The 22,740-nt window shown below is 59.6% G+C and overlaps 2 protein-coding genes across 3 annotated transcripts; one reads left to right on the forward strand and one right to left on the reverse strand.

Moving 5' to 3' along the window:
• Positions 1 to 2,286: 2,286 nt before the first annotated feature.
• On the reverse strand, positions 2,287 to 4,113 carry HDDC3 (HD domain containing 3). 2 transcript variants are annotated; one of them, XM_059678186.1, is made up of 4 exons: positions 3,933 to 4,113; positions 3,579 to 3,634; positions 3,264 to 3,504; positions 2,287 to 2,869 (listed from the first exon to the last, which is right to left on the reverse strand). In XM_059678186.1, exons 1-4 carry the CDS (start codon positions 4,042 to 4,044, stop codon positions 2,637 to 2,639), a joined length of 642 nt encoding a protein of 213 aa, XP_059534169.1. In that variant the 5' UTR covers positions 4,045 to 4,113; the 3' UTR covers positions 2,287 to 2,636. The 2 variants fall into 2 exon arrangements, with proteins under 2 accessions (XP_059534169.1, XP_059534170.1); XM_059678187.1 differs by having other exon boundaries at positions 2,287 to 2,767; positions 3,933 to 4,097.
• Positions 4,114 to 7,502: 3,389 nt separating this feature from the next.
• On the forward strand, positions 7,503 to 22,688 carry UNC45A (unc-45 myosin chaperone A). The gene is made up of 20 exons (XM_059678160.1): positions 7,503 to 7,644; positions 7,853 to 8,014; positions 8,188 to 8,224; positions 8,513 to 8,688; positions 11,247 to 11,339; positions 11,921 to 12,088; positions 12,812 to 12,980; positions 13,693 to 13,863; positions 15,024 to 15,195; positions 16,214 to 16,514; positions 17,084 to 17,178; positions 17,426 to 17,567; positions 18,700 to 18,840; positions 19,037 to 19,164; positions 19,268 to 19,334; positions 19,969 to 20,082; positions 20,307 to 20,422; positions 21,611 to 21,728; positions 21,826 to 21,981; positions 22,091 to 22,688. The coding sequence occupies exons 1-20, from the start codon at positions 7,639 to 7,641 to the stop codon at positions 22,346 to 22,348; spliced, it is 2,790 nt and encodes a 929-aa protein (XP_059534143.1). The 5' UTR covers positions 7,503 to 7,638; the 3' UTR covers positions 22,349 to 22,688.
• The last annotated feature ends 52 nt before the right edge of the window (positions 22,689 to 22,740 follow it).

Genomic DNA, 22,740 nt, shown 5'->3' on the forward strand with positions numbered 1-22,740 from the left:
GGGGAAAAAGTTACTTATCTTGTACTTCCAACTTGTAAGTTTCAGATGGTTTAAATTTTTGTAAATAATTGTAAAAAATTAACTATATTGGCTCAGGTCAAACCGTTTATCTAAGGAGCCTCAGACTCACAGTCCGGATACACTGGCCACTTCAGACCTGATCGCTCCTCTGTCCAGCGGTTAGAATGACCACGATGAGATCACTCTTGCCTGGTTACGGGGCCCAGCAGCACGGCAGACCCAGAGAGGGCTGGTCCTGGGCCTGTCACTATGTGATCTATTTAATGACTAATGAGTCTTCTTATTCTCCATAGAATGAGAGAAATCCCTGCTCTCCCCAGCCCACTCATCTGGTTATTTATAAAGAACATGACATACAGTGAGGTTTGTAAAACATCAAGTACCTCCTGATGGTCTCTTTATGTATATATTTTTAATGTATTTTATTGATTTTTCTACAGAGAGGAAAGAAGAGGGATAGAGAGTTAGAAACATCATGAGAGAGAAACATCCATCAGCTGCCTCCTGCACACCCCCTACTGGAGTTGTGCCCGCAACCAAGGTACATGCCCTTGACTGGAATCGAACCTGGGACCCTGAAGTCCGCAGGCCGACGCTCTATCCACTGAGCCAAACGGGTCAGGGCGGTCTCTTTATATTTTCATTCTGAAGATACAGAAGGGGTTTATATTTGTTTAAATGTCTTGAGACTTATATTGAAACCACTTAAAACTGCAGAATTATTTTTCAAATTTGGTAAATATTGTTTTTAACATCTTGTAATCACACCCCCTGAAAAAACTAATAATAAAAAAACACAACAATCCCAAATCTCCAAAAAGTACTGCAGCTTGCACGGCCTTAAGAGGATTACACTGAACTTGATGGGTTTATCTGGGACTGTCCTGAAACTCATTTCCTTCTTGTTAATCCTCAGCAGAGGTTATATTTCTCCCCATTGATTTTTCTTTTTTTAATCCTCACCCAAGGATGTTTTTTTCCACTAATTTTTTTAAGACAGGAGGGAGGGAAGGAGAGAAATACCGATGTGAGAGAGCCACATCAATTGGTTGCCTCTCACACACGGGATCAAACCTATTTTGTTAATTTTTTAGTCTTCATATTTTTTCCATTGATTTTTAGAGTGGAAGGGAGGGGGAGAGGCAGAGAGACACACCGATGTGAAAGAGACATCAATTGGTTGTCTCCAACATGTCCCCTTGGCCCCACCAGGGCCAGGAGCCTGCAACCTGGGCATGTGCCCTTCACCAGAATCGAACCCAGGACCCTTCAGTCCACAGGCCGACGCTCTATCCACTGAGCAAAACCAGCCAGGGCAAACCTGCCATTTTTTAAAATATATATATTTTATTAATTTTTTTTTTTTTTTACAGAGAGGAAGGGAGAGGGATAGAGAGTTAGAAACATCGATCAGCTGCCTCCTGCATACCCCTTGCTGGGGATGTGCCCGCAACCAAGGTTCATGCCCTTGACCAGAATCGAACCTGGGACCCTTCAGTCCACAGCCGAGGCTCTATCCACTGAGCAAAACCAGCCAGGGCAAACCTGCCATTCTTGATCGGGAATCGAACCCATGACCCTTCAGTAGGCGGATGTAGGCTCTAACCAATGAGCAACACCAGCCAGGGCAAACTCATTTCCTTTTGAAGTCCTGATTTTGTTGCCTTTTTTTTTTTTTCCCCTGCTGAGAGTGCACTGAGCCTTCTTGGGGTGAAAAGCCATCCTGGCCCAGAACGGAGTGGCTGTGACCTAACAATGTCCCGGTCCCCCAGGTGCGCCCTTTCCAAGGGGCTCATAAGCCTCCGCGGCGCCGCAGAACCAAACACTCCTCCTGCCATACGCCCGCCCCCCACGCCCATGCCACTCACAGCACCGCAGCCTCCCAGGTCCCGCCCACCCCGGGCTAAGTGGGAAGGGCCCCTTCCGGAGCAGCCGGAACTCGCTGTCGCTTAGCAACCAGGTGACAGGCTGCGACTCGGGCCTATCCCGTGGCCGCTCCCGCGCTGGGCAGGAGCTTCGAGCGAGAGGGCGGCGCGCCTTTCCAATACACCTGCCCGCTGGCAGGACTCTCCCAACGAGGACGCCCACCATTCACTGGGCATCTGTCAGGCTCCTTCAGGAACCCCGAGAATTCACCACCTTTCTCACCGACAGGAAACCAGGCCGAGAGGCGAAGGCCCTCAGCCCGGGGGACCTGGCTCAGGGCGGGAATCGCACCTGCCGGTCCCCCATCCCAGAGCCTGGAGAAGGAGCAGCAGCTCAAACTCGACCCGAAATGCTTTATTTTCCATCATGACTCTGCAACGCATGTCTGTATAGCCCGAGGGGCCGGAGGGACCGGAGATCCCACCTGGCAAATGGCAAACGGACCCAAGGCCTGAAGGGCAGTGAATGCATCGGAAGTGGACGGGGTGCGCCTGGCCCCCACAGTCCAGGCTCAGCTTACTTGGCAGGAGGCCTTCAGGGTGGGAAAGGGCAAATGCTCTGGGCCGCTGGGCGGAGTGAACCACGGAGGGTGGAGAGGCGCCCGAGGCTGGAGAATGAGTCCCCTCCGGGCCGGCAGGGCTGGAAGCTGCGCCACCCGACGGCTCCGGGATCCAGGCTCCAGGCTCCGCTCACAGCGCCAGCCCCCGCTCCTTGAACAGCTGCTGCAGCGCCTCTTCCAGCGGCCGGCTGGTGCCCTGCAGCCCTTTCACCACCTGCGCCGCCCACTCGAAGTATTCCTGCACCCGATGCTCCGACCACCCTGCGTGGGAAGGGACAGAACACGGCCCGTGGAATGGCAGCCGACTCGCTGCAAAGCTTGGTGGAAGGATTTGTCTTGAAATCTGGCCCAGCTCCGGTATTTCTGCCCCATGAAAGCAGACCAGAGTGGTCTGGTAGAGACTAGCTTGGGCCGCAGTGGTCGGCAAACTGCGGCTCGCGAGCCACATGCGGCTCTTTGGCTCCTTGAGTGCGGCTCTTCCACAAAATACCGACTTCTGCGCATGGGCCACGAAGTTTCAATCGCACTGGACGTGCGCGCCCCGCACGTGGTATTTTGTGGAAGAGCCACACTCAAGGGGCCAAAGAGCCGCATGTGGCTCGCGAGCCGCAGTTTGCCGACCACGGGTTTGGGGAATTAACCAGAACGCCCAGACTTTCCCTCCCTCCTCCTCCCCCACCCCCCAGGGAAACGGAGCCACCTGGGCCTCCAGAAGATGGGCCCTCCCTGTCCCCCCAGAACAGGTGGGGGCTCCTACCCTCTGGGGTGCAGCGATTCAGGTCCCTCAGGTTGTACAGCTTGTCCGCCAGCTTCACCAGCTTGGCCCCCGGGCTGCTGTGGGGCGCATGCTCCACCTGCAGCCTCTTCCTCTCCAGCTTCGGCAGCGTCTTGTCATCCGTCACCTCCTCCACCAGCCGCCGCACCTGCGCCCCGAAGTGCAGCTCCAGCTCATCGAGGGTGGTGTCCGTGTCCTCCACCGTGTCATGGAGCAGGGCGGCCTGGGGACAGGCTCCCACTTAGCCCTGCGGCGCCAGAGCTGAATGGGGCGCCGGTCCCCACCCCAGCCTCCTACCTGTAACACCGCAATGTCGGTGATTCCCGCCTCGTGGGTCAGGATCCGAGCCACACCTGGCGGGCAGAGCAGGAAATCAGACGGGAGGGGGTCCCAGCCCGCGTGTTGGTGGGATTTTTTTGGAGCCAGATGTGGCCCCTCACTCACTGGGCGTCCCTCGGGCCTGTCCTTGACTCTCTTTGGGTGTCAGCCGTACACAGAGAACAGCCATGCCCGCCACCCCGGATGGTCTGCGGCTGCATCACCCACAGAGCGTGGCACAAAGCTTGGTGCAGAGTAGGTGCTCAACGAGGTGCACGGTCCCACCCCCGTCCCCCGGCGCCGCTGAGGTTACTCCCGGGGCTGCGCGCCCACCGATCGGGTGGTTGATGTAGGGGGTCCCTTCGGGGTCCAGCCGCCGCTGCCGTCGGTGCTTGTGAGCCGCGAAGTCGGCAGCTTCCAGCAGCTGCGCCACCTCGGAGCCCATCGCGCCGGTGGGGCGAGCGACTGGGGTTCCGCGAGGAAGGGAAGCCGGACCGAGCTCCACAGCGCCCCCTGGCGCCGCGGAGGCCGCGGGGATTGTGGAATCCAGCTCCGAAGAGTTCCTCTTGGGGGTGCCTTCCTGGTGGGAGTCGGGGGGGGGGGGGGGCGGGGGCAGCCCCAGGTTCAGTGCGCTCTGCTGGGGGCGCAAGCACAAGTCCTGGTTCTCCGAGGCCACACGTGTGCCGATTCCAGGGCACGAAGGCACCGGTGGGCAGGGCAATTCGCCTAACCTCAAGGTCAGAGCCAGCTTTTCCCAGGAGGGACTTCTCCCCCCATGAACAGACAGCCTGCAACCTATCAGTGCTCTGGAAATTCCCCAAGTGCTCTAAAAAGAATTCTCCCCGCGGGGGCGGGCCTGGTTGCTATGGGCACGGAGCCTCACTTTGGGACCCGGGAGACCCCTAGGGCCTGACCTTCTGGAAATTGGAGCCTTTGCTGGAAGCCCTGCTGAGTTGCTTCAGATTTAGGCTCCCAGCCAGCAGCGATGTTTCTGCAGGAACTGGCTTATTTATTTATTTATTTATTTTACTTTTTTAAAATATATTTTATTGATTTTTTACAGAGAGGAAGGGAAAGGGATAGAGAGTTAGAAACATGGATGAGAGAGAAACATTGATCAGCTGCCTCCTGCACACCCCCTACTGGGAATGGGCCCGCAACCAAGGTACATGCCCTTGACCGGAATCGAACCTAGGACTCTTTAGTCCCCAGGCCAACGCTCTAGCCACTGAGCCAAACTGGTCAGGGCTATATTTTTTTTTAAGTTAGTGATTAACATTGGAGTTGCTGATTTTTAAAAATATATATGTTTATTGATTTCAGAGAGGAAGAGAGAGATAGAAACATCAATGATGAGAGAGAATCATTGATAGGCTGCCTCCTGCACACACACCCCACCCCCCAACCCCCAGCCCAGGGAATTGAGTCTGCAACCTGGGCATGTGCCCTTGACTGGGAATTGAACCATGACCTCCTGGTTCATGGGTGGACGCTCAATCACTGAGCCATGTTAGCTATACAGGAGCTGTCTTCTTTTCTCTCAGATGCTGGGACAAAATTTGCATTTTTGTGCCATAAGGGTTCGTGCATCAGTCCCCAGGCACTGGCTGTGGGCTCTGGGGTGATGTGTGTCGCCACTGCTGTTCTGGGAGCATGACATTGTCAGGCCTCCGGCAGGTACTAGAATAACACTTAACCTTGCTGGCGGGCGGCCTCCAGCCTTCTGGATAAAGTCCGTCTCAGGGGAAGGCGACTATGAGGTATGAGGGTAAGAGGACCTGCACATCCTGGAAGAGCTTAGCCTGTGACATGGATCAGCTCGTTGCTAAGTAAACTCCAACCACACAGGCAGCTTGTGTGCTCTGCCTGTCGCTGGGGCAGATGAGGGCTCAGGGGGAACGTCAATGAAAGGACTCACCCTCGGTTTTCAGCTCATCTTGGTGGTTGCCACGACACAGGGTAGGGCGGGAAGTTCCAAAGTCTTGAACGGAGGCCTCTGGGGCCTGAAACGGAGCCATCAGAATTCCCAGGGCCTCCAGGCAGCCTGGAGGCTGAGAATGGTTCTAAAATGCGTATCTAGCCCTGACTGGTTTGGCTCAGTGGACAGAGCATCGGCCTGCGGACTGAAGGGTCCCGGGTTCGATTCCGGTCAAGGGCATGTACCTTGGTTGTGGGCACATCCCCAGTAGGGGGTGTGCAGGAGGCAGCTGATCGATGTTTCTCTCTCCTCGATGTTTCTAGCTCTCTATCCCTCTCCCCCCCTCTCTGTAAAAAATCAATAAAATTATATAAAAAAATAAAATGTGTATCTGTTCACTAGGCTGATGGCTCCACTTCTTTCTCACCCCTCATTCTGTCCTCTAGTCTTCTGAGCCCTTCACCTAGGGCTCAGAAAACCTTAGGCCGCTTGGAGCCACAGTCCCCACATTTTCCCTCTTACTAAAATATATATATTTTTAATTTATTTCAGAGAGGAAGGGAGAGGGAGAGAGGGGTGTAAAACATCAATGATGAGAGAGAATCATGGATTGGCTGCCTCCTGCACATCCCCCACTGGGGACAGAGTCCACAACCCGGGCAGGTGCCCCAACCAGGAATCGAACCATGACCTCTTGGTTCATAGGTAAACGCGCAACCACTGAGCCACAGCGGCCGGGCAACAGAAGACACACACTCCATCACTTTTCACTCTCTCTAGAGGCCTGTGCCAGTGTGTTCATAGCCCAGGGGGTCTTGGGGCTTTGATGGTTATTTCCTTATAGTTTGCAGCCCATAGCTCAGCAAGAGAGACGCTGGGGTTCCTAGGACCAGGGCAGAGGTGGCGGGGGCCTCTCAGGGGCTCCCAGGGGAGGCTGTCCCTGGAGCTACCGCTGCTCTTCAGCTCGGTGACCCTTGCCCAGCAGTCTCCTCCTTGTCCCCACCCCGACCCACTTCCGGTCCCCTACTCTCTCAGCGGGAACTGAGCTCCTCTGGGAAGCTGGTTGGGAGGAAAGGAGCCTGCCCTTCCGATAAGAGCTGACCCCTTTCACTCTCCCCAAGGCGGGGAGCAGGGTGCCGGCAGACCATTTCTGCCTGTCGCCACCCCCCTGCCCCTCCCTTCAGCACTGGCTCAGCACCCTCCCTTGTGACAGACCATCCACCCAGTATGCCAACAGGACCCTGCTTTCCTGTCCTCGGCGCTCTGATGCTCCTGCCATAGCCTCCTGCTGCCACCTGCAGGCTGCAGGGGCTCCGATGCACTTGGGCGGGCCCGTCCGTGCCTCAGCCCCTCCTCAGGTGACAACTCCAGCCCCAAAGCCACGGGAACACGGCCAGTGCGTTCCAAGGAGCTGGGGCTCTAAGTTCCGGGACGGGAGGCTTATAGTTTGCAGACTAGTGGAGAGAGAGACCTCAAAACAGAAAATCACGTAAACACATGATTGCAAACCATTCGGGGAAGGAAAAGTTCCGGGGCCCTGAAAGCAGGTAACAGGGGCCACGTCTGCGTTGTGGGGCGAGGGTCAAGGATTCCACACATCATAGTCGGGGTTTGCAATCCTGGATCTTCCCATGGAAGGCTTAAGGGCACCTGTGAGCCCCCTGGATTAGTGTTTATATAAGATTCTGCATTTATCGGGGGAGGGGGCCGAGCTTTCTCTGAACTCTCACCTCCTGACACTGTCTCCTCTCCCATCGAGGCCGGCTCCAAGCGCCGGGCCTCCCCAGGCTGCTGCTCGCGACCCTGTGACCGCAGACCTCGTGCACCCCCGCCGCGGTCAGGGCCCGGGGCCGCGGCCTCTGCGCGTCTCCCTCGGGGTGTTCCCACGCGCGCCCCCTGCCGGTCTCGGTGGGAACAGACTAGGCGCCCCCCCCCGGCTCCTCTGCGCATGCGGAGCCGGCCGAGCGCCCCGCCCCTCCCGGCGCGCGCACGCCTTGGTCCCGCCCCCTCTCGGCCGTCGCCTCTGACGTCAGGGGGCGGGGCGTCCCACGGCGGATTCCGGAGTCTGGGCTCCGCCCGCCCCAGAGCCCGCGACGGCGCGCGCCCGGCAGGTCCTCCGCGATGACGGTGAGTGGTCCCGGGACCCCAGCCCCGGCCACCGTCCCGGGGGCGGGGGGAGTGTGTGCCCATCCCCCGCGCCTGTCTGTACCACCTCGCACCTGCTCTGCCCACTCCCGGCCGCCTCCTCGCCGCTCCTTGGGGGCCTGGTCCCCGACCCCCAGCTCCGGGCGGGCCCCGCGCCCAGCGCCGACGTTTGCACCGCTCCCCTCCGCAGGCCAGCTCCGTGGAGCAGCTGCGGAAAGATGGCAACGAGCTGTTCAAATGCGGGGACTACGAGGGCGCCCTGGCGGCCTACACCCAGGCCCTGGATCTGGGTGCGACGCCCCAGGACCAGGCCATCCTGCACCGGAACCGGGCCGCCTGCCACCTTAAGCTGGTGAGGGAGCCCGGGCCGCCGGGTCCGCTTTGTCCATCTCGCCGCTGCGCGGGGGCCCTGGCTGGGCATTCACCTTCTCAGGCCGCCCACACCCGTGGGACGTCTTTGGGGGCCTCCGGGTGGCAGGGGGAGCAGCCCTGCCGCTCTGTGGACCGCCGGCTTTTCTTTTGCAGGAAGATTACAGCAAAGCAGAAACCGAGGCCTCCAAAGGTGGGGAACGCGCCCTGTGTGGAGGGAGCTGTGGGGCTCTGTGGTGGGCAAGGACCTGGGACCCTGCATGACCACCCTCTCCTCTTCCCCCCTGGAGCACACCTGCCTGCCTGCCCACTTCCTCGGGCCTTTCCTTTTCTGCAGCTGCCCGCACCTTTTCTGCGTCCCGGAGTGCTGAGCCCCACAGCCGTCCCCCCACCTTCCTCTGGCCCTCGAGATCTTTCCCTCCGGCTCCCGCCTGGAGACGGTGGCCTCCCGGGTGCTGACCGAGCTCCCGTTTGTGCTCAGCCATCGACAAGGACGGCGGGGACGTCAAGGCGCTTTACCGGCGGAGCCAGGCCCTGGAGAAGCTGGGCCGCCTGGACCAGGCCGTCCTGGACCTGCAGAGGTGCGTGAGCCTGGAGCCCAAGAACAAAGTTTTCCAGGAGGCCCTGCGCAGCATCGGGGGCCAGATTCAGGAGAAGGTACGTGAGTGCCGGGGGCAGGGGGCGCGTGGCATCCACTGGTGGCGGAGGGACCCGGGGAAGGGGTGTGGGTCGAAGGCGGAGGCACAGTTCTGCAGGGAGGACGGCCCGAGAGCATACAGAACGTCGCTCAGCCTGGCCAGCGGGTAGGGAAACGCAAACTAAAATACCAGCGAGGTGCTGGCTTCTCGTGGGTCTGCCTGGCACTGTTTAAAGTTTGTGCACTTGCCCTAGCCCAGTGGTCGGCAAACTCATTAGCCAACAGAGCCAAATATCAACAGTACAGCGACTGACATTTTTGAGAGCCAAGGTTTTTAAACTTAAACTATACAGGTAGGTACATTGTTATGAACTTAATTAGGGTCCTCCTAAGGCTTAGGAAGAGCCACACGCAAGGGGCCAAAGAGCCTCATGTGGCTCTCGAGCCGCAGTTTGCCGACCTTGGCCCTAGCCGGTTTGGCTCAGTGGCTAGAGCATTGGGCCTGCGGACCGAAGGGTCCTGGGTCCAGTTCTGGTCAAGGACTCGTATCTTGATCACAGGCTCCTCCCCAGCCCGGACCCTGGTCGGGGTGTGTGCAGGAGGCAGCCACTCAATGTGTGTTTCTCTCACATCGATATTTCTGTCTTTCTCCCCCTCTTCCACTCTCTCTAAAAATCAATGTAGAAATATCCTCAGGTGAGGATTAAAATAAATGAATAAAGGGTGTACACTTGGCTGGAAGGCGGGAGGGAGACGCTGAAGGGGCGAGGTGAGGGGGTGAGCCTGCTCATGGCTGCCGGGCGGGTATGCGTTGGTGCGGCTCCCTGGGGGAGCGCTTCAGCATCTCTCTTAAAGTGGTAAACGAGCAGGTGCTGTGTGATCCCGTGTGTTTACCTGTCGCACCTCAAGTCTTGCCCGTCCGTGTACACAAGCTGGCGTGTGTGTTGATGGCAGCCTTGTTGGTCTCCTTGTAAACCCCAGAACTTGCCTCAGTGCCCAGCAGCGGGGGAATGGCTGACTACACTGGGTGACGCCCTACATTGCAGTGACCGAGAGTTGAGAGTAGGTGGACCCGCATGCACAGACGTGGAAGGCTGACGCTTAAATGAAAAAAAGGAAAGCATACAGTAACACATACAGTATGATGTCATTTATATTAAAACTAGAGGCCCGATGCCCAAAATTCGTGCAAGGGGCTCGGCCCTACACAGTCCTGGCTTCATTTGGAAGGTCGTCCGGAAGGACATCTGGAAGGACGTCCGGAAGGTCTTTATTCTGCCTGGTCTAATTAGCATATTACCCTTTTATTATTATAAACGTTTTCCCCACAGACACACCCAAGACCACCCCCAGTTTTTTCTGCACGCACACTTGGGTATGTAAGTAGGGAGAAAAAATAACTAAAAATACACATGAAAACGTCACCGGTGTGACCTCTGGGGAAAGGAACGGGATGAGGGGGCTTTTCTAAGGAGACATGGCTTCACCTGCTAATCTTTTTAAGTAAAGAGGCATTATTTGTGTGGCACAGGCGCTCGCATAATTAGGAGAAGAGAATCTGAAGGTCTGTTGTGACCTTTACCCAAGCGTGAATTAACCAGATCGTTTGGTGTTAAAATGCCGAAACAGTAGAAGCGAATAACGCGATGGCTAATTCCTCATTGAGAGGCCGAGACCTGGGAAAGCAGACGGTCCCTTTTTTATTTCTTTTAACATTGTCCCAGCCGGCTTGGCTCGGTGGATAGAGCGTCAGCCTGCGGACTGAAGGGTCTCAGGTTCTATTCCAGCCAAGGGCAGAAGGAGAGAGAGACAGAAACATCAATGATGAGAGAGAATCATTGATCGGCTGCCTCCCGCATGCCCTCCACTGGGGATCGAGCCCGCAACCCGGGCATGTGCCCCAACTGGGAATCAAACCGTGACCTCCTGGTTCATAGGTCGATGCTCAACCACTGAGCCACACCGGCTGGGCCAAACTGTGCTCCTTTTAGTGCCAGCTCTGTTTGATTCCCAGGGTCTGCCTAGAGCCCTTGTTGAGAAGGATTAGGGAGCACCTGGGCTGGGCAGGGACTCAGATGTGCCGTGACTGATTAGTCATGTTGCCATGGGGGCAAGAGAGGCAGAGACCCAGGACCATGGGGAGGGAGAGGCCTGGGCTGATCCTGATCATTCAGATTATTTTCAAAAACTCAAAAGGAGGACACTCTACCCGAGGGGAGTGTGGGCAGCGACCTCACCCCCTGCTGGCTCCCTTGCAGGAAGTGTAAATGCTGCCCCAGCATAGATGGCGTCTCTGGGAGGGGTAGCCTTTGGTGGAGAGGATCCCTCCGCATGGTGCCGCCCCTGTTGACCAAGCGGGAAGTCGCTCAGGGAGGAAAATAGCCGCGGGAAGTTGGGGAGAAGCCGCCAGGCGAGTCCCTTCCTGCCCACGGGAGCTGGGTGCTAGCCCCAACCCAGACATCCTCGCGGGGCCTCCCAGACACGGGAGCCAGGCGCTGGGAGGAGCCGGAGAGAACAAAGGGGCTGTGTGTGTGTCTGGCCCGAAGCGCGGTGGCCCCATGCTCTCGCTCTGTCGCAGGTGCGGTACATGTCCTCCACGGATGCCAAGGTGGAGCAGATGTTTCAGATCCTGCTGGACCCCCAGGAGAAAGGCACCGAGAAGAAGCAGAAGGTGAGGGGCCTGGGCCGAATGAGAGCTGGACTTCGGTGGGCTGCCCGGCCGCAGTGCCCTGTGTGCTGGGGTTCACCAGAAGCCCCCGGGGCCCGTCCCTGCCCTTCAGTCTTTGCCGGGGACTCAGGACCCCACGTACTCCAACTACCAGCCCTGAGAGCAGGCTCTTCCCCTCCTTACAAAGAAGGGGCCGGGCCGGTGTGGCTCAGTGGTTGAGCATCGACCTATGAACCAGGAGGTCACGGTTCGATTCCCGGTCAGGACACATGCCCGTGTGTGGGCTCGATCCCAAGTGAGGGGCGTGCAGGAGGCAGTCGGTCAATGATTCTCTCTCATCACTGATGTTTCTTTCTCTCTCCCTCTCCTTTCCTCTCTGAAATCAATAAAAACATATTTTAAAAATACAAAAAAATACCCCAAAGAAGTGCACTGAGGTCCGGCGAGGTTGAATGGATAGCCAGGTCACCAGCGGGGCCGGAGCGCGGGGCCCCTGCCCGCCGGGCCCTGTGCGTGCTGTCACAACATGAGGAACTGTATTTAAAGGGCCGGAAGGTTGAGAACCACTGTCCCCGTTCACGCAGGCTTCCCAGAACCTGGTGGTGCTGGCCCGGGAGGAGGCGGGGGCGGAGAAGATCTTCCGGAACAACGGGGTGCAGCTCCTGCAGCGCCTGCTGGACACGGGGGAGGCCGACCTGATGCTGGCGGCGCTGCGCACGCTGGTCGGCATCTGCTCTGAGCACCAGTCACGGGTAGGTGGGGGTCTCCTTCCTGCCACCGTCCCTCCGTGCGTCCCTCCGTCCGTCCATCCTGCCTTCCACCCCTCGTCGTCCTCCAAAGACAACGTGAGGCAGAGTACCAGGAGGCCTGTAACGGGAGAGGAGCATGTAACACGGCTCCAAAAAGGCCAACATGATTGGGGCCGCCTGGGCCGGGAAAGGGCAAAGCCCCCCACCGACACCGGGGTGCCTGCTCTGGGGGGTGGGGTCGGGGGGCTTCTGAGCGTGGCCATTTGTTCCTGCAGCTGCTCACGGAGCTGCCCGGTCGCTGGCTCACTCGCTGTCGGGCGGTGCCAGCAGGCTTGTCTGAGACACAGGGCACCGTCCTCCCCTGGGCACCGGCTGCATTTCCCCAGGGGGGTCCTCACGCGGGAGGTGGTCAGCGGTCACCACAGCGTCTCTACCACCGAGATGGAGACCAGATATGAGGGGCCCGGCACCCCACTGACTCAGCGCAGACGCGTCCGCAGGAGCAGCCCTGCCCTGGCCGGCGCGGGGAGGCCGGCTCCAGGGGACGGGGACTTGACCTTGTTGCTTCTAGCGGAGCCCACAGTTCCCGGGTCAGCGGGGGAACTGCGACATGTCCTGCGAAGGTGGTTTAGGCCAAACTGAACCTCCGGCCACACTCAGGACCCGCCGGTAGGGCTCTCGCTCTCCGCCCGCCCTCCCCAACCAGAGGCTCTCCTCTCTCCCCAGACAGTGGCCGCGCTGAGCGTGCTGGGGACGCGGCGGGTGGTCTCCGTCCTGGGCGTGGAAAACCAGGCCGTGTCGCTGGCCGCCTGCCACCTGCTGCAGGTGATGTTTGATGCCCTCAAGGAAGGCGTCCGGAAGGGCTTCCGAGGCAAAGAGGGCGCCATTGTGGTGGGTGAGTGGAGGCGGGCTGCGGTCGCCCGGGCCTGTCATGGAGGGGGCGCGGCTGGGCGCCGGGCCTTTTGGGAAAATGGCCTGGTGACTGTTTTACTCCAGGTTCTTCTTTTTTTAAACCCTCACCTGAGGATATTTTTCATTGGTTTTTAGAGAGAGTGGGAGAGAGAGGGAAAGACAGAAATATTGATGTGAGAGAAACATCGATTGGTTGCCTCCTGCATGAGACCCGACCAGGGCCCGGGCCGGGGAGGAGCCTGTAACCCAGGTACAAGCCCTTGACTGGAATCCAACCCCCAACGCTCTATCCACTGAGCCAAACTGTCTAGGGCTGCTCAAGGTTCTAAAGCCAGCAGTTCTCAACCTGTGGGTCGCGACCCCTTTGGCGGTCGAACGACCCTTTCACAGGGGGTCGCCTAAGACCGTCCTGCCTATCGGATATTTACATGACGATTCATCACAGTAGCAACATGACGGTTCTGAAGTAGCCACGGAAATCAGTTTATGGTTGGACCACAACATGAGGAACTGTATTTAAAGGGCCAGGAGGTTGAGAGCCACTGTAAGCAGTCAGGGTGCCTGTAGGGAAGCTGGAGCCCAGCCCAGCGCTCAGGATGCAGGTCCCCCTCCCTCTTAATCTCTGGCCTCTTGAGAAAGTTCAAAGGTCAGACGGGGCTGGGCCACCCTGTAACCTAACGTCTTCTTGCTGCCAGACCCCACCCGGGAGCTGAAGGTCCTCATCAGCAACCTGCTGGAGCTGCTGGCGGAGGCGGGCGTTTCGGGCCAGGGCCGCGACAACGCCCTGAGCCTCCTGATTAAGGCGGTGCCCCGCAAGTCCCTCAAGGACCCCGACAACAGCCTCACCCTCTGGGTCATTGACCAAGGTAGGTGGTGCGGCTTTTAGCAAGGGCCAGGGCCTGGGCACACGTGTGGCCTCTCGCTTGGAGGGGCTGCGCCAGCCGCGGGTCTGCCCTGAGCGCACCCTGGGGCCTGTGCCTGGCCCTCCGCCCCAGAGGCAGACCCTCCAGCTGGGACGTGTGCCCACGCACGCACGCCGAGCAAGCCCGCAAGCAGGTTCCCAGGAGGCCGGATCCGCTCTCTGGGTCTGAAGGTTGTTCAGGGAGCGAGTATTGCTTCTATGTGCAGGGAAAATCTTAAAGTGTAACATCTGAGCTCACACTGGTCTTTGTCCCTAAAGGATACGCCAGGAAGGCTTGGCAACAGTGCCCGCATGAGCTCACCTATCGGGTGCTCACCTTTTGTTACCGCAGTAAGCCTTGAGGGGTGATTGCTATTTTCTTTGGTTTCAGAGAGGAAGGGAGAAGGAGCGAGAGATAGAAACATCAACGATGGGAGAGAATCATTGAGCAGCTGCCTCCTGCACGGCCCACACTGGGGATGGAGCCTGCAACCCAGGCATGTGCCCTGACCTGGAATTGAACCCAGGACCCTTCAGTTCGCAGGCTGATGCGCTATCCATTGAGCCAACCCAGCTAGGGCTGTGATTGCTATATTCCCTGCAGTTTTTATTTTTTAAATACATTTTTTTATTATTTCTGTTAATCCTTACCTGAGGATATTTTTCATTGATTTTTTTTTTTTTTTTAGAGAGAGAGAGTGGAAGGGAGGGGGAGAGACAGAGAGAGAGAAACATTGATGTGAGAGAGACACATCAATTGGTTGCCCCCTGCACTGGCCCCAACCAGGGCCAGGGTGGAACCTGTAACTGAGGTACATGCCCTTGACCGGAATCGAACCCGGGACCCTTCAGCCCAAAGGCTGACACTGTCCACTGAGCCACACTGGCTAGGGCTTCCCTTCAGTTTTACACACGAGGGACCTCAGAGCCCCTGACCTCACTGCTGAGGCCTGCCCTGCTCACACACCCGCCTCGCGGCAGCAGGTCAGCCAGACAGACAGCCCGCCCCGCGCCCGCAGCCCGTGCAGCGTGGTCCTGCCGTCCCGTGCCTTTCCCAGAAACCCCTGCCCTGGGCCCGTCGGGGCTGGACTGGCTGTTCTGCTTCTGACCAGGGCGTCCTCTCAGGTCTGAAGAAGATCCTGGCGGTGGGGGGCTCTGTGCAGGAGCCCCCCGGGGAGCTCGCGGTGACCGCCAACAGCCGCATGAGCGCCTCCATCCTCCTCAGCAAGCTCTTCGACGACCTCAAGTGCGACGCCGAGAGGGAGAACTTCCACCGCCTCTGCGAGAACTACATCAGGCGAGCGACGCGCCATCTCCGCTGCCGGGTCCCAGCCTGGGTTCTGGCTCCTTTGGGCGGGGGGGGGGGGGGGGGGGGGCTGTGTGTGGGGGGCAATGAAAGGCTTTTGACACGGGCAGCGGCCTGGGGAGGACGCGCAGGGGCCACGTGTCCCAGGCCCACGCCTCGTTCCACAGGGACCTTCTTTCCCAGTTCCCTGTGATCCCACCTCAAGCCCAGACCCAGCATTCACTGAGCACTTACTATGTCTCTCTGAACACAGCAGTGCAGTGCAACGTGCCAGTCCTGCTCTTTTTTATTTTTTAAGAAAAATATATGTATTGATTTCAGAGAGGAAGGGAGGGGGGAGAGAGATGATGAGAGAGAATCATTGATTGGCTGCCTCCTGCATGCCCCTCATGGGGGTTGAGCCCGCAACCCAGGCCTGTACCCTTGGCTGGGATCAAACCTGGGACCCTTCAGTCCGCAGGGCGACGCTCTATCCACTGAGCCAAACCAGTTAGGGCTGTCCTGCTCTTAAGGAGCGTACAGCTGAGAGAACACTCAAGACAGATTATGAAATAAGAACAATTTCAGCCCGAGCTGGTGTGGCTCAGTGGATAGAGCGTCGGCCTGCGGACTGAAGGGTCCCAGATTCGATTCTGGTCAAGGGCACATGCCTGGGTTGCAGGCTCGATCCCCAGTGTGGGGCATGCAGGAGGCAGCTGATCCATGATTCTCTCTCATCATTGATGTTTCTATCTCTCCCTCTCCCTTCCCCTCTGAAATCAATAAAAAAATATATTTTTTAAAAAAGGAACAATTTCAGATCTCACTAAGGATAGAGGAGACAAGCGGGTGGTGTGAGTAACAGGCGGTATGTTGTCAGGGAGGGCTCCATGGATTGGCACTGCCGTCCAGGAAATGGCCTTGGCAGCCTCCCTGCCGTTCCTGCCCACGTGTGCGCACGCGTGGCCAGTGGGAGGGAAGGAGGGCCCCCACGCCAGCCCTGGTGTGACAGCCGCCCCTGTGCCCGCAGGAGCTGGTTTGAGGACCACGGGCTGGCCGGGAAGCTGCGGGCCATCCAGACGGTGTCCTGCCTCCTGCAGGGCCCCTGCGACGCCGGCAACCGGGCCCTGGAGCTGAGCGGTGTCATGGAGAGCGTGATCGCGCTGTGCGCCTCCGAGCGGGAGGAGGAGCAGCTGGTGGCCGTGGAGGCCCTGATCCACGCGGCCGGCAAGGCCAAGCGGGCCTCCTTCATCACGGCCAACGGCGTCTCGCTGCTGAAGGACCTGTACAAGCGCAGCGAGAAGGACAGCATCCGCATCCGGGCACTCGTGGTGAGATGGCGGCCCGGGCCGGGCACACGGGCCGATGGGCAGGGGCCCCTGGCTGGCGTCTCAGGGTGCAGCCCCAGCCCACTCTAGTAGGGGATCTGCTGGGCTTGTCCAGGCCAGAGGCATGGGCCCTGCCTCCTCCCAAAGGGCTCAGGGTCCCCTCAGAGAGAGAGAGAGCCCTGGGGAGAGAGGGCCCCTGACAGGCTGCCCCGTGGAGCGGTGGGCGGAGCTCCAGGAGGAGGTGATGAGGAGTTGGAGGACACGCTGGGCCAGGCTGGTCGGAAGGGCTGTGCGGGAAGGCTGGGCCTGCAGGCGGTCCCGGGAGCTGGTGGTTGGGGGCCGTCTGGCCTCCAGGAGCCTGTAGCCCTGCACGGGGGGAAGCCCCAGGGCACTTGGTCTCTTCACCCCGAAAGGATCTTGACCTCAGCTGAGGCACCTGTCTTCCCCCACATCTTAGCTCCGCCTGTAAAAGCTTTTTCCCCTTTTTTTGGTGTGATGTGGAGAACAGCTAACTCCCTGGGGTGGGGCCCAGAACAGCTCAGCGGCCAGCTGGTTCTTGCCTCTCCCTCCAGGGACTCTGTAAGCTGGGCTCGGCTGGAGGGACTGACTTCAGCATGAAGCAGTTTGCTGAGGGCTCCACCCTCAAACTGGCCAAGCAGTGTCGGAAGTGAGTCACCTGGCGTTGCTGCGGCCCCACCTCGCGGCTTGCCCTCAGGAGGGGCTCTGGGAGGCGGTGGGGTCTCCTCACTGCCCTGCTCTCTCCCAGGCGACCCTCCTGGTCCTGCCCTGTGAGCTGCTTCCTGTTTTGAATGGAAGCCCAAGCCCCTGGCGTCCCCCCCCCCCCTCAATCCGATCCTGGTGGTCCCCTTCACACCACCCCGTCTGACGGTTGTCCCTGCCCTGCCTGTCCCCAGGTGGCTGTGCAATGACCAGATTGACGCGGGCACTCGGCGCTGGGCAGTGGAGGGCCTGGCCTACCTCACCTTTGATGCTGATGTGAAGGAGGAGTTCGTGGAGGATGAGGCGGCCCTGAAGGCTCTGTTCCAGCTCAGCCAGGTAGCTCCTGGCTCTGCAGTCACCCTGGGACTCTGTCTAGGATTAGAGCCCAGTAGGCTTCCTTGGCAGACCGTGGCCAATGGGGCTTGTGGCCCCAGGGAGGGAGGGCTGGCAGCCGGAGTGTTCCCACTGTGTGGTGTCGGAATGGTCCCACTGTGTGGCGTCCCACTGTGTGGCATCCGGAGCGGTCCCACTGTGTGGCGTCCCACTGTGTGGCGTCTGGAATGGTCCCACTGTGTGGCGTCCGGAATGGTCCCACTGTGTGGCGTCCGGAGTGGTCCCACTGTGTGGCGTCCGGAATGGTCCCACTGTGTGGCGTCCCACTGTGTGGCGTCTGGAGTGGTCCCACTGTGTGGCGTCCCACTGTGTGGCGTCCGGAATGGTCCCACTGTGTGGCGTCACACTGTGTGGCGTCTGGAGTGGTCCCACTGTGTGGCGTCCCACTGTGTGGTGTCCCACTGTGTGGCATCCGGAGTGGTCCCACTGTGTGGCGTCCGGAATGGTCCCACTGTGTGGCGTCCGGAGTGGTCCCACTGTGTGGCGTCCGGAATGGTCCCACTGTGTGGCGTCCGGAGTGGTCCCACTGTGTGGCGTCCGGAGTGGTCCCACTGTGTGGCGTCCGGAGTGATCCCACTGTGTGGCGTCCCACTGTGCGGCGTCCGGAATGGTCCCACTGTGTGGCGTCCGGAATGGTCCCACTGTGCGGCATCCGGAGTGGTCCCACTGTGTGGCGTCCGGAATGGTCCCACTGTGTGGCGTCCCACTGTGCGGCGTCCGGAATGGTCCCACTGTGTGGCATCCCACTGTGTGGCGTCCCACTGTGTGGCGTCTGGAGTGGTCCCACTGTGTGGCGTCCCACTGTGTGGCATCCGGAGTGGTCCCACTGTGTGGCGTCCGGAGTGGTCCCACTGTGTCGCGTGGGCATACTGGCCTCCCCACAGTGTTGGAAACGATGAACTCTCCAGAGGAGTTGGGGGTCACGTGCGTGAGTTCCCCAAATCTGGAGCCGGGCTGGGGCCTGGGCATGTTCCCTGATTCGTCCTGGTGCCCAAGCCGTCCAGCCAAGGGTAGAGCTGGGGTCCTGGGCGCGGGCAGCACTGGTGTCAGCTGCCCTGCCCCCTGCTCCCGGCAGTCCGAGGAGCGGTCGGTGCTCTTTGCGGTGGCCTCGGCGCTGGTGAACTGCACCAACAGCTACGACTACGAGGAGCCCGACCCCAAGATGGTGGAGCTGGCCAAGTACGCCAAGCAGCACGTGCCCGAGCAGCACCCCAAGGTGAGGGCCCCCGGGAAGGAGCTTGGGGGAAGGCGCTCCACAGGGACCGGGTGACCCGGGGCACCCACGGCAGACACGCCTCCCATTCAAGGGGCTTCTTCCCCTTGGTTTTCATGGCCATCGATCTGCTGTGAGGAGGGTCCCCTCTCCCTGTCCAGTGACCGGAGCACCTGTGCTCAGCCGCCTCCTTCCCCAGGACAAGCCGAGTTTCGTGCGGGCCCGGGTGAAGAAGCTGCTGGCGGCGGGCGTGGTGTCCGCCATGACGTGCATGGTGAAGACCGACAGCCCCGTGCTGACCAGTTCCTGCCGGGAGCTGCTGTCCAGGTGAGCCTGCGCCATCCAAGGGAGCGGGGCCTGTGCCGTGGCCTCTGGGGTGGGAGGTCTGCCCGCCGGCCCGGCCACCCACCACCGCGCCTTCTCCCCGCAGGGTCTTCCTGGCTTTGGTGGAGGAGGCGGAGGACCGCGGCACGGTGGTTGCTCAGGGAGGGGGCAAGGTGAGCTGTCCACTCTCCCTCCTGGGTCTGTGCTGTAAAACCTGGCTCAGTGGCTGCTGTACCAGCAGTTGGTGTTAGACGTGGAGCAAAAAGCAGTATCAGTGGCCCTGGCCAGCTTGGCTCAGTGGATAGAGCATCGGCCTGCGGACTGAAGGGTCCCAGGTTCGATTCCGGTCAAGGGCACCTGCCCGGGTTGTGGGCTGGATCCCCAGTGGGGGGTGTGCAGGAGGCAGCAGATCCATGATTCTCTCATCATCGATGTTTCTGTCTCTCCCTTCCTCTGAAATTAAAAAAGCATTATAAATGGCGGGAGGAACGCCCCCCTGCTGAGTGGGTGATGCTGAAGGCGCTGGGCTCCTGTTAAGGTGCTGAGCCAGCCTTTCCCTGTGTCGTTGACCCCTTAGCCCCCTGCCCAGCACAGCCCATGTCTAGCTCCTGAATGGTGTTTCCGGAAGTGTTTGGGTGGCCTATGGGAGACCTCAGAGAGGCGATGAGGGTCTGAGCCCGTGATCTGCAAGCCTTGTGGGGGGCGGAGAGGGGGGTAGTGAGGGCGCACAGTCAGGGCATCGGGGCCTGACAGCTTGGGCCTCACGCTCCAGGCACGTCATGATCCCTGAAGGTCTTGTCCCTCTAGGCTCTGCTCCCGCTGGCCCTGGAAGGCACGGACGTGGGGCAGACAAAGGCCGCCCAGGCTCTTGCCAAGCTCACCATCACCTCCAACCCAGAGATGACCTTTCCCGGAGAGCGGGTGCGTGTCCTCCCGCCCAGCCCCGGCCCCCCCTCCACCCCTTGCTGGGCCCTGATGGCCTCTGACCCGGCTGTGGCTCCTCCTTAGCACCCACAGGAAGTGGCAGCTTTGCTGAGCTCCGGGATGGGGAGGGCAGCCTGCTGCTGGGGGGACCGCCAGCTGCAGGGTCAGCGGGCCGGTGGGGGCTGGGCCATGCAGCCCTGACAGTGGGGGGCACATCGCAGGTCTATGAGGTGGTCCGGCCCCTCGTGTCCCTGCTGCACCTCAACTGCTCAGGCCTGCAGAACTTCGAGGCGCTCATGGCTCTCACGAACCTGGCGGGGATCAGTGAGAGGCTCCGGTAAGGCCCTCGGGATGCGGGCCTGGGCGGGGTTTCGGGGCGCAGGTTACCCCCAGGGTAGCACTTCACAGTGTGGTCCTTGCTGTGTTTGAGAGCCCCTGCCATACAGCGGAGGGGATAGTTCCGCGAGGACAGGGTTCTCGGCCATGCCCTGGCCGGTGTCGCTCAGTGGGTGGAGTGTCAGCCTGCAGACCAGAGGGTCCCGGGTTCGATTCCGATCAAGGGCACGTACTTCAGTTGCAGGCTTGTTCCCTGGCCCCAGTCAGGGCATGTGTGGGAGGCAACCAATCGATGTGTCTCTCTCACATCAATGTTTCTCTCTATGTGTCTCTCCCTCTCCTTTCCACTCTTTCTTTAAAAAAAAAAAATCAATGGAAAGATATCTTCGGGTGAGGATTAATGAAAAGAAAAAAAATGGCTCTTGGCCATAACTGCAGGCTCCAGAGTCATCCTGGTTTCCCTGGTTACTGGCATGTAACCTCAAGCAAGTTACTTAATCTCTCCGTGCCTCAGTTTCCCCCTCTGTGAAATGGGATGGTTATGGTACCTGTCTCGTCAAATCCTGGTGAAAAGAATTAAATGAGAAAACGCATGTAAAAGCTCTTAATACGAAGGTGCCTGGCTCCCGGTGATGTGGCCAATTGATACGTATTTGCTCTTTTTTTTTTTTACATTTGATTAATGGAGGAAATATCTTTTTTTCCTCCTTTTAATTGACTTGATTTTTAAAAATATTTTGTTTTTATTGCTTAAAGTATTACAAAGAGTATTACATATGTCTCCTTTTTTTTTTCCCCTTGACCTTCCCCCGTATTTGCTCTTAATACTCATTGTGACTTTGACTGCATGGCTCACTCCACAGCCTCGGTTTTCTCTTCTGCTAGTCATGCTAGTCACACCTGCACCTCCAGCAGGGGGCGTGGGGAGGAGGAGGTCAGACAGCCTGAGTGCCAGGTCAGGGTCAGGGCTCAATGGCAGTGTCAGCATCCCATCGCCACCACCCTCGTCTGCGAACTCCTAGTTCAGGGCCTTTCCCCTGGTCCCACGTCGGCGCCCAGGCCTGGCTAGAAGGTTGGAACCGCTGCAGTTCACACCTGGTGCAGGAGGGCCCTTGGACATTGCCCCGGGAAGCCCTCTGCCCAGGGCCGGATTGTATGGGGATGCCAACCCGCCACCTTGGCTCCGCAGGCAGAAGATCCTGAAGGAGAAGGCGGTGCCCATGATTGAGGGCTACATGTTTGAGGACCACGAGCTGATCCGCCGGGCGGCCACGGAGTGCATGTGCAACTTGGCCATGAGCAAGGAGGTGAGGCGTGACCCAGGCAGCCACGTGGGCAGGGGTGCAGAAGTGCCTGTACCCTGGGTGGCCAGCTGACCAGGTCACCTCCCTCTTCCGGCCACAGGTACAGGACCTCTTCGAAGCCGAGGGCAATGACCGCCTGAAGCTGCTGGTGCTGTACAGCGGGGAGGACGACGAGCTGCTGCGGCGGGCGGCCGCTGGGGGCCTGGCCATGCTCACCTCCATGCGGCCCTCTCTGTGCAGCCGCATCCCCCAAGTGGTCAGTGCCTCTCTGCGGGGAGGGAAGGGGAGGCCGGCACTGCCCAGCGTGGCACTGGTGGGTAGGTGTGTCCCCTGCCAGGGCTCAGCCTGTGGCTCCTTCCCTGCAGACCACACACTGGCTGGAGATCCTGCAGGCCCTGCTCCTGAGCCCCAACCAGGAGCTGCAGCACCGGGGCGCCGTGGTGGTGCTGAACATGGTGGAGGCCTCGCAGGAGACGGCCGGCACCCTGATGGAGAGCGAGGTGCTGGAGATCCTGTCGGTGCTGGCCAAGGGCGCCGAGGGCCCTGTGTCGAGGGCGGCCGCGGCTTGCCTGGGGAAAGCAGTGGAATATGGGCTCATCAAGCCCAACCAGGATGGAGAGTGAGGGGCTGTCAGCACCACTGCGCATCGCAGCCCAGGGGACCACGCGTGCAGCTGTGGCCGTAGGGGCTGGGCTGCCAGCACGCTGGCCTCCTCCCCGGCTGCCCTTTGGAGCCCTCTGCCCTGAGTCAGGGGCCACGCGCCACAGCCCTGCTCACAGCACTACCTCCAGCCTCACGCAGAGGGGCTTTTCCTACCACTGCAGACACTGGGAAAGGGGCGCACTCCTCACTCAGCCGGGGTTCCCCCATCCGGCGGCACTTCCGGCAGCCTCACAGGCAGTGAGCATCCCCGAGCCCGCTAGCAGGGCTGCCCGACCCCTAATAAAAGCGTGTGGAACTCAAGCGTGTGGCCTGTCCGTGGCCTGGAGGAAGGCTGGCCGTTGGCCACTCTGGA

This window comes from Myotis daubentonii, chromosome 21 (assembly GCF_963259705.1).
Source record: "Myotis daubentonii chromosome 21, mMyoDau2.1, whole genome shotgun sequence".
Taxonomy (NCBI): domain Eukaryota; kingdom Metazoa; phylum Chordata; class Mammalia; order Chiroptera; family Vespertilionidae; genus Myotis; species Myotis daubentonii.

Coding starts and splice junctions, on each gene's coding strand:
- UNC45A (XM_059678160.1), top strand. Junction 17,179..17,425: donor CTGGCCAAGCAGTGTCGGAA/GTGAGTCACCTG, acceptor GCCTGTCCCCAG/GTGGCTGTGCAATGACCAGA. Junction 20,083..20,306: donor TGACCTTTCCCGGAGAGCGG/GTGCGTGTCCTC, acceptor GGCACATCGCAG/GTCTATGAGGTGGTCCGGCC.
- HDDC3 (XM_059678186.1), bottom strand. CDS start 4,044: ATGGGCTCCGAGGTGGCGCAGCTGCTGGAAGCTGCCGACTTCGCGGCT. Junction 3,635..3,932: donor CTACATCAACCACCCGATCG/GTGGGCGCGCAG, acceptor TCTGCCCGCCAG/GTGTGGCTCGGATCCTGACC. Junction 3,505..3,578: donor CCGACATTGCGGTGTTACAG/GTAGGAGGCTGG, acceptor GCCTGTCCCCAG/GCCGCCCTGCTCCATGACAC.